Source organism: Microtus ochrogaster, unplaced genomic scaffold, assembly GCF_000317375.1.
Source record: "Microtus ochrogaster isolate Prairie Vole_2 unplaced genomic scaffold, MicOch1.0 UNK16, whole genome shotgun sequence".
NCBI classification, from domain to species: Eukaryota; Metazoa; Chordata; class Mammalia; order Rodentia; family Cricetidae; genus Microtus; species Microtus ochrogaster.
The window spans coordinates 5,529,793-5,541,571 of record NW_004949114.1 but is presented as its reverse complement, the minus strand read 5'-3'; the positions used below and the strand labels follow the sequence as shown (position 1 = coordinate 5,541,571).

Below are 11,779 nucleotides of genomic sequence, written 5' to 3'. Positions count from 1 at the left end.
CTAAACCCTGAATTTTGAGATCTTACAGCACCCATCCAGTTCCCAAACTAACCTAGAACAACCTATGGTTCATGAAATAAATAAGTTCTTGGCGACCTTTCTATCATTCTGAATTAGAGCCTACCATGGCAAAGTCTTTCCCCAAGTAACATAGACCAGGATAAACCACCACCAAAGTCCCCAGAAGAAATGTAAATGTCAGGTTGGAAGGACATAGATTAGCTTTTGGTCCCACGTATAAAATATTGAGAGTCTCTATTGAACGACCCTACCATATGGTGAGATTGCACAGGAATGACGCATGGCTTCTAGGGAAAGAAAGATACTTGTATCATGAAGAAGGTGGCCGTTTATCTCATATTTAGGAAAATTCAGTGTCAAGTAGAGACATGCTCTGCCTCTGACTGAACAGCCAGACGTACTGGGGTGGAATCTCACCAATGCTACATCAGCCCTTGTCCTCGTGCCTCGGGTGCTTCATTTAAATGGCATCAAATTGCTTCATTGCCACCCTATAAAAAGTCTCACCAGATGCCAGTTCCCAGAGCCTTGACTTCTAGTGTTGCTACTGCCAGAAAGAAAGGTAAGTCTTGTTCCCTGAGAGAGGGACTTGGCAAGAAATAGAATCAAGGTGGAGTTGCAGTGGAGTGCTGTGGGATAAAGAATAAGCCAGGACTAGACACTGAGGACACCTATGAAGAAGCAGGATGCCATTAATGGTGGGAAGCTAACTCAGGCTGGAGAGGGGAGCGCCAGTTCTACATGGGCAGAGATTTCAGAGAACTGGGTTCCTCTGCGGTTGTTTGTGCCTTCTCTTCTCAGTTCCCATTACTAATGAAATGAACCGATACGCTCTGCCAGGTTCAGTTTAAGAGTCAGATTAGCCCAGGCACAAATACCTATTCCCTCCTTGAGGACTTCCTGGATCAGAAGGGATAAGGAGGGATGCTACTATGAACAGAAGTGGTGACTGAGGGTAAACTGGATGAAGAGTTAGGCAAGACTGATCACAACGGAGACACGGAAGAAAAGGGGAAATGTGGAGAGTTTGAAAGAAATGGGGTTGCTGTTTCTAGTGTACAGCAGCCTCGGGGGTGAATGGTGATTAGTTTGAAATCACACAGCCAGTTAAAGGTGAAAGAAGTGAGCCTAGAATCCTTGATGCTGCACCAACCTTACTGATGGACGGACAGGCTTGGGTGCTAACACCTCAAAGAGACCTTTTTCAGATCATCCCCCGGGAGGATGCCCTGAGCAATTTTCTGGAAATCTTTCTACTCTTGCGGTTTTGATGAATCTTTTCTTTTCAGAATTTTCAAAACTGCAGCAGGATGTGTGACCAGCAGAAGCAGCCGCAGTTCCTTCCATCTTGTGTGAAGGGTTCGGGACTTGGAGCCGGGCAAGGTGGCAGCGGTGCCTTTGGGAAAGGCCAGGTTTCAGGATCCGTTTCAGGCCAGGCTTCAGGCTCTGGTTCAGGTCTGGCTTCAGGCCAGGCTTCAGGCCAAGTTTTAGGCCAGGTCCAAACTGTTTATGCTCCGGGACCTGCTTTTTGTCAGCCTCAAACTATCGTTAGATACTCAGCTCCGGTTCCCACTCAAACTTACGTGAAATATCAAGTTCCATGCCAGACCAGAACCTACGTGAAGTGCCCAGCTCCCTGCCAGACATACGTGAAATGCCCACCTCCCTGCCAGACATACGTGAAGTGCCCAGCCCCATGCCAGACAGCCTATGTGAAGTGCCCAGCCCCATGCCAAACGACCTGTGTCAAATGCCCAGCTCCCTGCCAGACTCAGACGTATTATGTCCAGTATCCAGCGCCTAGCCAGACCTACTACGCTCAGGCTTCTTCAGGTGGCTCAGGTTCTCAGGGCGGTGCCCCTGACCCATGCTCTGCTCCCTGTTCCATGAGCTACTGCTGTTTGGCTCCCCGGACCTTTGGGGTGAGTCCTCTGAGACGCTGGGTCCAGCGGCCCCAAGGATGGAACACCGGATCTTCCAGCTGCTGTGAGGATTCTGGGTGCTGTAGTTCTGGAGGCTGTGGAGGCTGCAGCTCTGGAGGCTGTGGCTCTGGAGGCTGCGGCTCTGGAGGCTGCGGAGGTTGCGGCTGTGGCTCTGGGTGCTGCTGTTTGGGAATTATTCCCATGAGGTCCCGAGGTCCTGCATGCTGTGACAGTGGGGATGATTGCTGCTGTTAAGTACAAAGGGACAGCTCTGCTTCCAAAATTCACCTCCTGCTATGTTTTCTGAACCCACCCATCCTCAGCCTCCATCAGCTCCCTTGGCCCTCCTTACTTGACCCTTTATCAAGGCATCCTGCCAGAGTTAGCAAAACCCCAAACTCTGGCATGAATAAAGCTCCGAATGCAAGCACGTTGCCTCCTGTTGACTTCTTTGTTCGGTGTTCATGTTTCCCAGGGTAGACCTCGTGTTCCTCCTCTGGCCCTTGGTTTTCAGCTACTCGATGAAAGCTCCTAAAGGACAGCCCAAGTAGATTAAGCTGGCGAACTCCGGGTCCGGGATACCCACACATTCTAGAACGCTGTGAATAGTTTCAATATAGTTAAGGAGGGGGTCTGTAGACTCTGAGTTTGAGGTCTGCTTCTTTCCTTTTCTGACTAATCTGCAGGCGTTGGGTCACATGTCCTCAAGGGGGAGTGGATTTGGTTATTGTTGTTATGCAATCTTTGAGTTTCTCTTCCGGATGCTGGAGAGCTGTTAGAATCAGATCTCAGGAGCATCATAAGATGGTACTTTTACCATGAAAGTGGTTTGATACTGGCCATCTTTGTGTATTAAGATTTTTTTTCACTTATTAGGCGTTTCTTCTTTAGGATATGAGATATAGGCCTGAGGCAAGGACTCTGCTGAACACAGACAGTGTTCAGGTCAGCCCTGACAGCAAGAAAGATCTCCAAGGTTGAGGGGTAAAAGGGACACTCCTGCATTTGCTGTTGGGAGTACAAGCTGGCACAGCCCCTTTCGATATCAGTATGGCAATTTCTCAGAAAATTAGGAAACAACCTTCCTTAAGACGCAGCAATACCACTTCTGGGTATATATCCAAAGGATGCTCACAAGGTCATGTGCTCAACTATGTTCATAGAAGCATTGTTTGTCATAGCCAAAATCTGGAAACAATCTAAATGCCTCTTGACTGAAGAAAGAATAAGGAAAATGTGGTACATTTACACAATGGAGTACTACACAGCAAAAAAAAAATAATAATAATAATGACATCTTGAAATTTGCAGACAAATGGATGGAGCTAGAAAACATCATATTGAGTGAGGTAGGTAACCCAGACTCAGAAAGACAATTATCATATGTACTCACTAATAAGTGGTTTTTAAACATAAAGCAAAGAAGACCAGCCTACAAATCACAATCCCAGAGAACCTAGACAACAATGAGGACCCTAAGAGGGACATACATAGATCTAATCTACATGGAAAGTAGAAAAAAAGAAGATCTCCTTAGTAAATTGGGGGCATGGGGACCTTCACCTTGGGGGGAGAGTTAAAGGGGAGGGGAGAGGCAGGGAAAGGAGCAGAGAAAAATGTAGAGCTCAATAAAATCAACAAAAAAGAGAAAGATCTCCAAGAGAAAGGAGACCTTTGTGTGACAGGCATCCTACTTCTGAGGCCAGATTCCCATTATCCTTAGCACTCAGTTGTGGATGATTGGGAATGACTTTTATGTCCAGCGACTCTAAAATGCATGCGTGAAAAATACACAAGTGGGGGTGGCTCCCAGAGATAGCTCAGCTGGTAAAATGTGTCTTACGCAAGAGGAGTCGTATCCCCAGACTCCACATAAAAACAGTGTGGCGTGCTGGCATGAATGCTGCATGGTAATCCAGTAATGGGGAGGTCAGCCAGCTTAGTCTACCCAGGTCAGTAGGTGAGAGACCCTTTCTAGAAACAGCAACAACGAACCAACGAGCCCAAGAAACAGACAAACAATAGCAAGAACCAAGGTTGATGGCACCCCAAGGGACATATGAGACTGAATTCTGGCTTCCAAAGCTCTCTACAAGAAAACTTGTTCACCTGTGCGCACACACTGACAAACACATACAAGAGTAACTTCTATTCATAAGAACCACACAGGCCTGGCATAAAGGAGACAATATATTTGGTGAATGCATGAATAAATGGCAGAGAGAGAGAGAGAGAGAGAGAGAGAGAGAGAGAGAGAGAGATAATTAGGAAGTTTTTAGGTATCGTCAGTGTCCTGTTGTTTTTGAAAGCTTAATGACCCGAAGCTCCTTAAATCATATGGCATCTCTCCATACAGCCCCTTTAAGCTTGTGTCCCAGTCATAGGATGCCCCCTCAGAGTCAGGAATAGACTGGCCCAGGACCTTGTGTTCTTCGTGCACCATCAAGTGGTACCTGCAACCCAGGAAGACAGAGTGCTGCTTACTCTACAATGTGACACTTTTCTGTATTGGTGACAGCTATGTAGCTAGCATCAGCAATACTTTTAATAGTTTCCTTTTTCTTAATATTTTTTAATTTAAATGTATGTATGTGTGCCTGGGTGAGTTTAAGCACATGTATGTGTAGTGCCCAGAGAAGCCAAAAGGGAATTGGGTCTCCTGGAACTGGAATTACAAGTAGCTGTGAGCTGCCATGTGGGTACAAGAAATTGAATCCAGGTCCTCTGCAAGAGCAGTAAATACTCTTAAATATTGAGTCATCTTTCAAATACCTCTTTTCCTTCTCTTATACTAGGTAATGGTATTTTTTTTCTGTATGACTTGCTGCATTAAAAGTATCTCTGGAACTGGAGTTAGAGACAGTTGTGAGCTGCTATTATATGGGTGCTGAGAACCAAATCTGGGTCCTCTACAAGAACAACAAGTGCTTTTAACCACTGAGCTATGTCTCTGGCACTCTCTTTTCTGGTGTTTGGCTTTGCACACACTTACATTACTATCTATCAGTCTGTCCACTTATGCATCCATCCATCATACATTACAGGCTAGAATCTACAGATGAGAATATACGGCTATTTCTGAATTTGACTCACCTCACTTAATATCATACTTTCCAGATCCATCCATTTTCCCTTCAAATTCTGTGGATGTAGTGTCTGAATATATCAAATGTTAAATGTCACTTAGGACAGTGCATCTAATTGTATCTTGTTACTTCTAACATTGCATTGTGCACCCACTTGAGTTATCTAACTAGGTCTTAGCTATTGGCCTTTTTGTCAAAACAAGTTTTCCATATGCAGTCCTGGCATGCTTGGACCATGTATATAGGCCAGGTTTGCCTTGAACATAAGGTGACCAGCATTCCTCAAGCCCTTGTTTCTTGAGTCCTGACATCAAATGGGGCAGGACCATATATGGGTTCCTATATCTCACTTTAAGGTCTCTTCCTCCTCCTTTGTCAAAACCTCTAAGATGTTCTCAATTTTTACATTGAAATATAGCATACATTCAGAAAATTGCATGAATTACATGTGTTATCCTCAATCCATGAAAGTTTTTTTTTTTTTTTTTTTTTTTTTTTTTTTTTTGAGACAGGGTTTCTCTGTGGCTTTGGAGCCTGTCCTGGAACTAGCTCTTGTGGACCAGGCTGGTCTCGAACTCACAGAGATCTACCTGCCTCTGCCTCCCGAGTGCTGGGATTAAAGGCGTGCGCCACCACCGCCCGGCCATGAAAGTTTTTTTTTTTCACTTTGAAAGTAAAGTCCCTGACCCCCATGAAGACGCAGATAAAACAGAACATCAATACTTTCTACAGCCAACATCTCCAGGAAAGCCCTGCTATGTGTTAGATGGACATCTAGAAAAGAAATGCGGGGTGTTTAACCTTCCAAGGCACCTGAAGTTCCTCCCAGTGGACCCAACACTGGATGTCAGAGATCCCTGTTTTATGCAGACTTCAGAAAACCAAACAGCCAGAAGCCAGAGCTTGGCTGCTCTCAAGAGCATGGCCATTCTGTAAATACTATAGGCAGCACACATGCCATATTCCTAAAGATTTGTCAATAAATAGATATTGAAATCTATTTTGATGCAGGTAATATTTTGTAGTTTACAGGATAGAACATGAGCAATTCAATATCCTAAAAAAGGGATGGGATTATCGATCTAAGATGATCACTATGAAGGAGGGCTCCAAGTGCTGTGTAATTGATCCTGGTTGGGAGGACAGAAGAGATGTCTCGGAGAAAGTGTAGCTTTTCCAGGTGGGACAGGACTCTTAGCTGGGAGGGAAGCTCGTCCCTGCAGAGGTGGGGCATACATGGGGTCCTGTGCTAGGGGCCTCAATACATTCAAGGGTTTGACTGACAGAAGAGGGGGTATGTGGTCAGCAGGGGAGGCCGTATAGCACTGGTAAGAGTGGCCGGAACCTAAGAGGCCACTAATTCTAAGAGGAATCTAAGCCGTTGCTCTGAGGGTACAAGGACACAGGTGACAACATTTGATGCTTTAACTTTATTTCTCTATACTGAAAAAACTCATATTTTAGTACAAATAAACATATCATAAAGCAATTGCACAATAACATTTGTTTATCTTATTTTGTATTAGGCCCAAATGTAACTATTGTTGTGTCTAGTTGCTACAACTTTAAAGTGACAGGTTGGGGTAAGGGCCAATATTAGGTGACACCACGTTCTGGTATGAGGACCTCTTTAGTACATGGCCATAACACTTCTGTTTCTAAAACTGATGGAATAGAAGTGTGGCCTTCTAAGTATTTGGTGTGCGGGAATCTTTAGGTTAATCAAAATGCTAGCCGCCTGCATTTTATAACTTAAACCATCATACGCCACTTCTTATGTAAAATGACCCCTATTTCCTGACTCCTATTCCTGCCACGACATATCCTGGGAACTTAACAAAGAGGATTCCCCAAACCCAGACCTTAGCACCAAATCCCTGTGAGGGGAAAGTGTCTCCCTGGACAGGCCATGCTGCTGCGTGTGGAACCTAGCATGAGTTACTTCACTACAGATTTCTGGAGTAGGAAAGCCATCTGAGCAGACTACCAACTCCCCTGCCTGGAGCAGGATAGTTTTTATACCCCCACCCCAGGATGATGGTTCCATAAAATCCCTAACATGTAAAGCTAATGTAGATAGATTCAACATCCCCCAATCCAGTAAAAACATAAATATGTATTTCTGAGTCTTACACACATACAAATCTATGCTCAATATTTTAAAGAATCCGTTAGAAAAATCTCTCATATCTGCTTATTCTTATCACCTGGGGGGAGACCATCAACACACAGTTGAAGGTCTTCTATATGGCAGTCATTATGCTGGTTACTATGTATGTGATATACTCTTTCAGAGCACTGAGACAGTTGGTCTGAAGTGAGCAGTAGATGGCTCTATGGTAAGAGCTAGATCTGAGAGAGACCTGTGACTCTAGGCAGGTAACATGACCTCTGTGTTCAGGGTCACCATGATATCACCTACAATAGCACCTAGAACATCTTAGGAACAGAGTTACAGCTTTCGTCCAGGACTGCAACCAATACATATGCATGTCAGCTTAGAGAGTAAGAAGAGGGTAGTCAGATCAAAAGCATGAAAGCGTTAACATGATTGGAAATCCTTTGTTATGTAGTAAAAAGCAGTGAGAGAAAATTTTTGTTGTAGTTATAAAGATAAATTGTTTAACACTACAATGTTCACTTTCCAGCCTCTTGCCTCTGTTCGTATCCCAAGTCTTCCACAAACTCCTCTTGTAATACTGAATAAATCACATCCTTGGACTTAAGTTTACTTTTCTGTAAAATGAGTGATTTGGGGGGAGATGGGGCCTTTGTAGCTTGAATAGACTGGATTTTAATTCTCTGGATCTTCCTCAAAGATCACAGAAACTATCTTCCTAAGATACTGGAAACAGGACAGAGGTGTGGTTGGTAACTACAAGTACCACTTAAAGGGGAAGGAGTAGCAGAGTCAGTGCTTGGCAGTAGGGGGATCTGGACCAGGTCATCAGACAGAAACTGACCAGACTATCTCATCATCAGATGTCATTCCTGTATCCCCACCCAGCTGATGGTAACTCATGACCCGATTTGCACATCGGCTGGGTGAGGCAGATGGGTGTTGAACTAGGCTATGGCGCAGAGGGAAAGAGGGGGTGGAATAGAATGCCGGGAAGGGCAGGCAATGAGGACACGTGCCAGCCCCGTGTACTGCACACGTGGACCTGCAGGAGACCTGTCCATCACACTGCTAGTCTTAGCACTCTGAAGGGACAACTGGGCCTTATTGGCTGGAAATCACCAACCACGTGCATTGGATGACGCTCAATATATTCTTGTCGAATAAAATAGTGACTCTTGCTACTTGTGTGTCTGTTCTGTGGGGAGTTGGTTTCGATGATCTCAGTGACACCATAAAAGACAGCTTCTGTGGCTTCCTCATACACTCCCTCTATGCCACAGTGCCAAGCACTCCATCCATTCCTGGCCTGCAACCACAGGACTGAGTGCTGTCTCCACTGCTTGCTCTTTCTTTATTTCCTTCTTGATGATTTCTCTACCTGATGCTGCAGCGTGTATCCTTCTGTTGAGTCCTCGGTGCCTGTGTACCATCTGTGTACCCACAGTAAGAATGGTGTCTGCAGTAGAACACTCAAAAAGCAACGCTGCTTGTTGACGAATGGATTATGGATTCCACATGTTACTCAGGGAACAGGCACAAGTTTTATTCTCTAGGTGAGCTTCTTATGGCTAAGTAGCTGATCCGAAGTCACACCAATAGCTCAGATTTTAACCCAGCTTTACTTCAGAGCCTTGCTTTCACCACTGTCTGGCTTTGTTCTCTGTTCCTGAGCCCAGGTTCTTACAAGAACACCTGTATGTAACACCAGGAATCTGCTTCCTGTTAAATAAACAACATTTTTGCTTTCACGCTGTGCCTTTTAGTTCTCCAGGTCTCCTGTAAGTACTGACAGTAATACTAATCAAAAACTTCAAGGTAAAATCTGGCTTCCACATATTTTGAATTAGAAAGCAACTTTAAATCCATTATCTTACTCAAATAGTAGCCACATGCAACAGTGAATGAAATAATAACATCATCGCTGCTTTGTGGTCATAGCAGAGGAAACTGAGACAGAGGGCAGATAAACTCAACCAAGTCAGAGGATGGGCATGCGATCAGGCTGCACCCAGAGCAGGAGTAATAAACAGGACTCACCCCTGGGTTCCTCCCTAGCCAAGTCCTCTCTTTCTTATCCTTCTGTTCTTTGTCTTCCTTCATTTTCATGTCTTTTACATTTCAAAGGCTTTGCAGATTAAGCCCCTCTCTTCCAAGACTGATCTCCCAAAACCCAATAGAATGTGTAGCACCAAGCACTGGGAAGGGCAGGCAGTGAGTGGTGTTCCTCGGGATACCTGTGCCCAGCTTTGTGGCAGCCCCATGTGGAACTGCCAGCAGACACTTGAGTAGTGAATCACACCCAGGGTATATACCAACACCCTTCTATAAGCCCCTGGCAGAGTTGAGCTTGTCTCAGTGTCTTGAGAGTTATCTATATTGTTTGTTCCTGAACCTCTACCACTCAGTCCTCACACCTTTGGAAAGAGTTTATACAACTCAGATGAGTAAAACACATGTGCTCTGTACTTAGAGCTGGGTATGGGGAACATTGGGATAAGGAATGCATGGTTTCTGCCTCCGATGGGTTCATGTCCTGGTTAAGTTAGCAGGGCAAACAGCAAGGATAAAATATTTAACATAGTAGTGTTTTCTCTACAGGGACACAGAGGAAGAATGCTCAATTTAGACTGAAGAGAGGCTGCATGAAAAGCTTATTGTGAAACTCAGGCCAGATATGAGGAGAATTTTAGCAAAAGATGGGTTTCTTATCTGAAAAATGTAAACTTAGGAATTATTTAAAGTCTGGGGCTCAGATGTACCTTCCAGATGTCCTTGTTTCTAGGGTAGTGAAATTGGGTTATGGGAGCACAGCCTTGTGTTCATGTAGTTGGTTCCCTATGATGACTAGGAGAGATCTTGATATGTCTGGGATAGTGCTGTTATACTTTTTATCCTGTCTGGATACTGTCTGGCTGTCTAAAGAGAACCACAAGCTACATATGGCTCAATGAATGACAAGTGTTCCCTCCCTCTGAGTAGATAAATACTTTTAGTGTCAATCATTTCTAGATATTGACTAATAGGTGCATAAGAACTTGAGGATCTGTGGAAGCTGTGTTTCTGTCTCTGTGGTCCCCAGAACACCAGGGTTTTTGTAGGGAATATTGGCGGGCACAGAGGAAGGTGAAGTTAGCAGACTGTGCATACAGGTGGAGAATTACCCCCAAATAGGAGAGAAGTAAATGTCATATTTTCAGCAATTTTTCTGTCTTCTTTCTAACCTCTTTCTCTTCTTTAGTCCATTCATCTTTATAGTGGTATTGTGGTATTGCTGCTTTTACTCTAGCTTGTTACGTGAAACCACGAGAGTCTGCTAACGGGTCTCAATAATTGATTTAGGTATAGGATAGGGACATACGCTCACTGATACAGAATCGATTAGCCACCGCTGCAGATCCAGCTGCCCTGGTCCAGTTGGTCTGCCCAGGGGTGAAGAGTATCATCAGCAAGCAGCCTCTCTGCCACTTGCTCCACTCAGACAACCCAAGAGGGCACGAGAGCATGAGAGCAGGCAACCCTCTCCATTATTTTATAAGCTGCCATGCAGGCAGACAAGACCATGCCCTAGGGCTTGTTGCCCCAAGAGTCTTTGGCTAAATAGATCGAAATTCCACCACTGTATTGCTATGTTTACTTTACCTGGCTGTTGTCATTCTGCCATGGAGGATTAAGACAAGAGTTTATAGCTGAATTTTGAGCTTCAGATAGATAGAATTCTGTCACAGAGCTGTACTGCCAAAAACAATGTATTAGTATCTCAATCCCTGACGCCAGAGCTTGTCCTCTGGGACTGGAGCTGCTAAGGCTATAGTTTCAAGGATAAAAGAACATTGAGTTCATTTGAAGGGAAGAGATTAGAATTTTAGCTTTGTAAAAGTCTTTAATTATCTTTTGCATTATCTTTATTTTAGAAAAGGTTTAATTAAAAACATATGCTTTTACTCAGCAAAGGTGGTGCATGCCTTTAATCCCAGCACTTAGGAAGCAGAGGCAGGCATTTCTGTGAGTTCAAGGCTAGCCTGGTGGTCTACAGAGCGAGTTCCAGAACAGCCAGGACTGTTACACAGAGAAACCATGTTTCGAACTCCCCCAAAATGCCTTTAATGGAATAGACTTCCGTCACTTTTGCTCCTCCCTCCAGTCCCTCCCAGCTAACCTCCCTCTAAGTCCTCCCATGCCATCCAGTCTCAAATTGATAGCAATTTTGAATGCTATTGTCACCCCCTGCATACACACAACCTGCTGAGCCCATTTTTATTATTTGTGTGTATATACAGCAAACGGACACTATCACAGGAAACCATAACTAGAAATGGAGTGACTGATAGATTGTGGGGAATGAAGTTTAAGTCAGTACATCGACTTTACATCTCCTGTGTCAGTGGGTCAAGGAACACTAAGGAAGAGAACTGGAGTTTCATAAAGCCTGCTGTGAATAGCCCTTCCAGGAAGTGGCTACAGAAACAAGTCCTGAACAGTGGCTATATCAACAGACATGTTAGTGGGAAAGGGAAAGGGTCACAGGATCCCACTCCTAGAGAAGAACTACATGCAAATAATAACCAAACGGAGAATTAGCCTCTCCCAAAGATGGGGCTTACTGGTTGACCAAAGCTGGTGTAGGAGAA

General features: G+C 44.5%; 1 protein-coding gene across 2 annotated transcripts; it reads left to right on the top strand.

Annotated features, from left to right (window-relative positions):
* The first annotated feature begins 1,331 nt into the window (after positions 1-1,331).
* On the top strand, positions 1,332-2,198 carry CUNH1orf68 (chromosome unknown C1orf68 homolog). Of its 2 annotated transcripts, XM_026789279.1 has the most exons (3): positions 1,332-1,445; positions 1,518-2,040; positions 2,077-2,198. In XM_026789279.1, exons 1-3 carry the CDS (start codon positions 1,332-1,334, stop codon positions 2,196-2,198), a joined length of 759 nt encoding a protein of 252 aa, XP_026645080.1. The 2 variants fall into 2 exon arrangements, with proteins under 2 accessions (XP_026645080.1, XP_005367339.1); XM_005367282.1 differs by having other exon boundaries at positions 1,518-2,198.
* Positions 2,199-11,779: the final 9,581 nt, after the last annotated feature.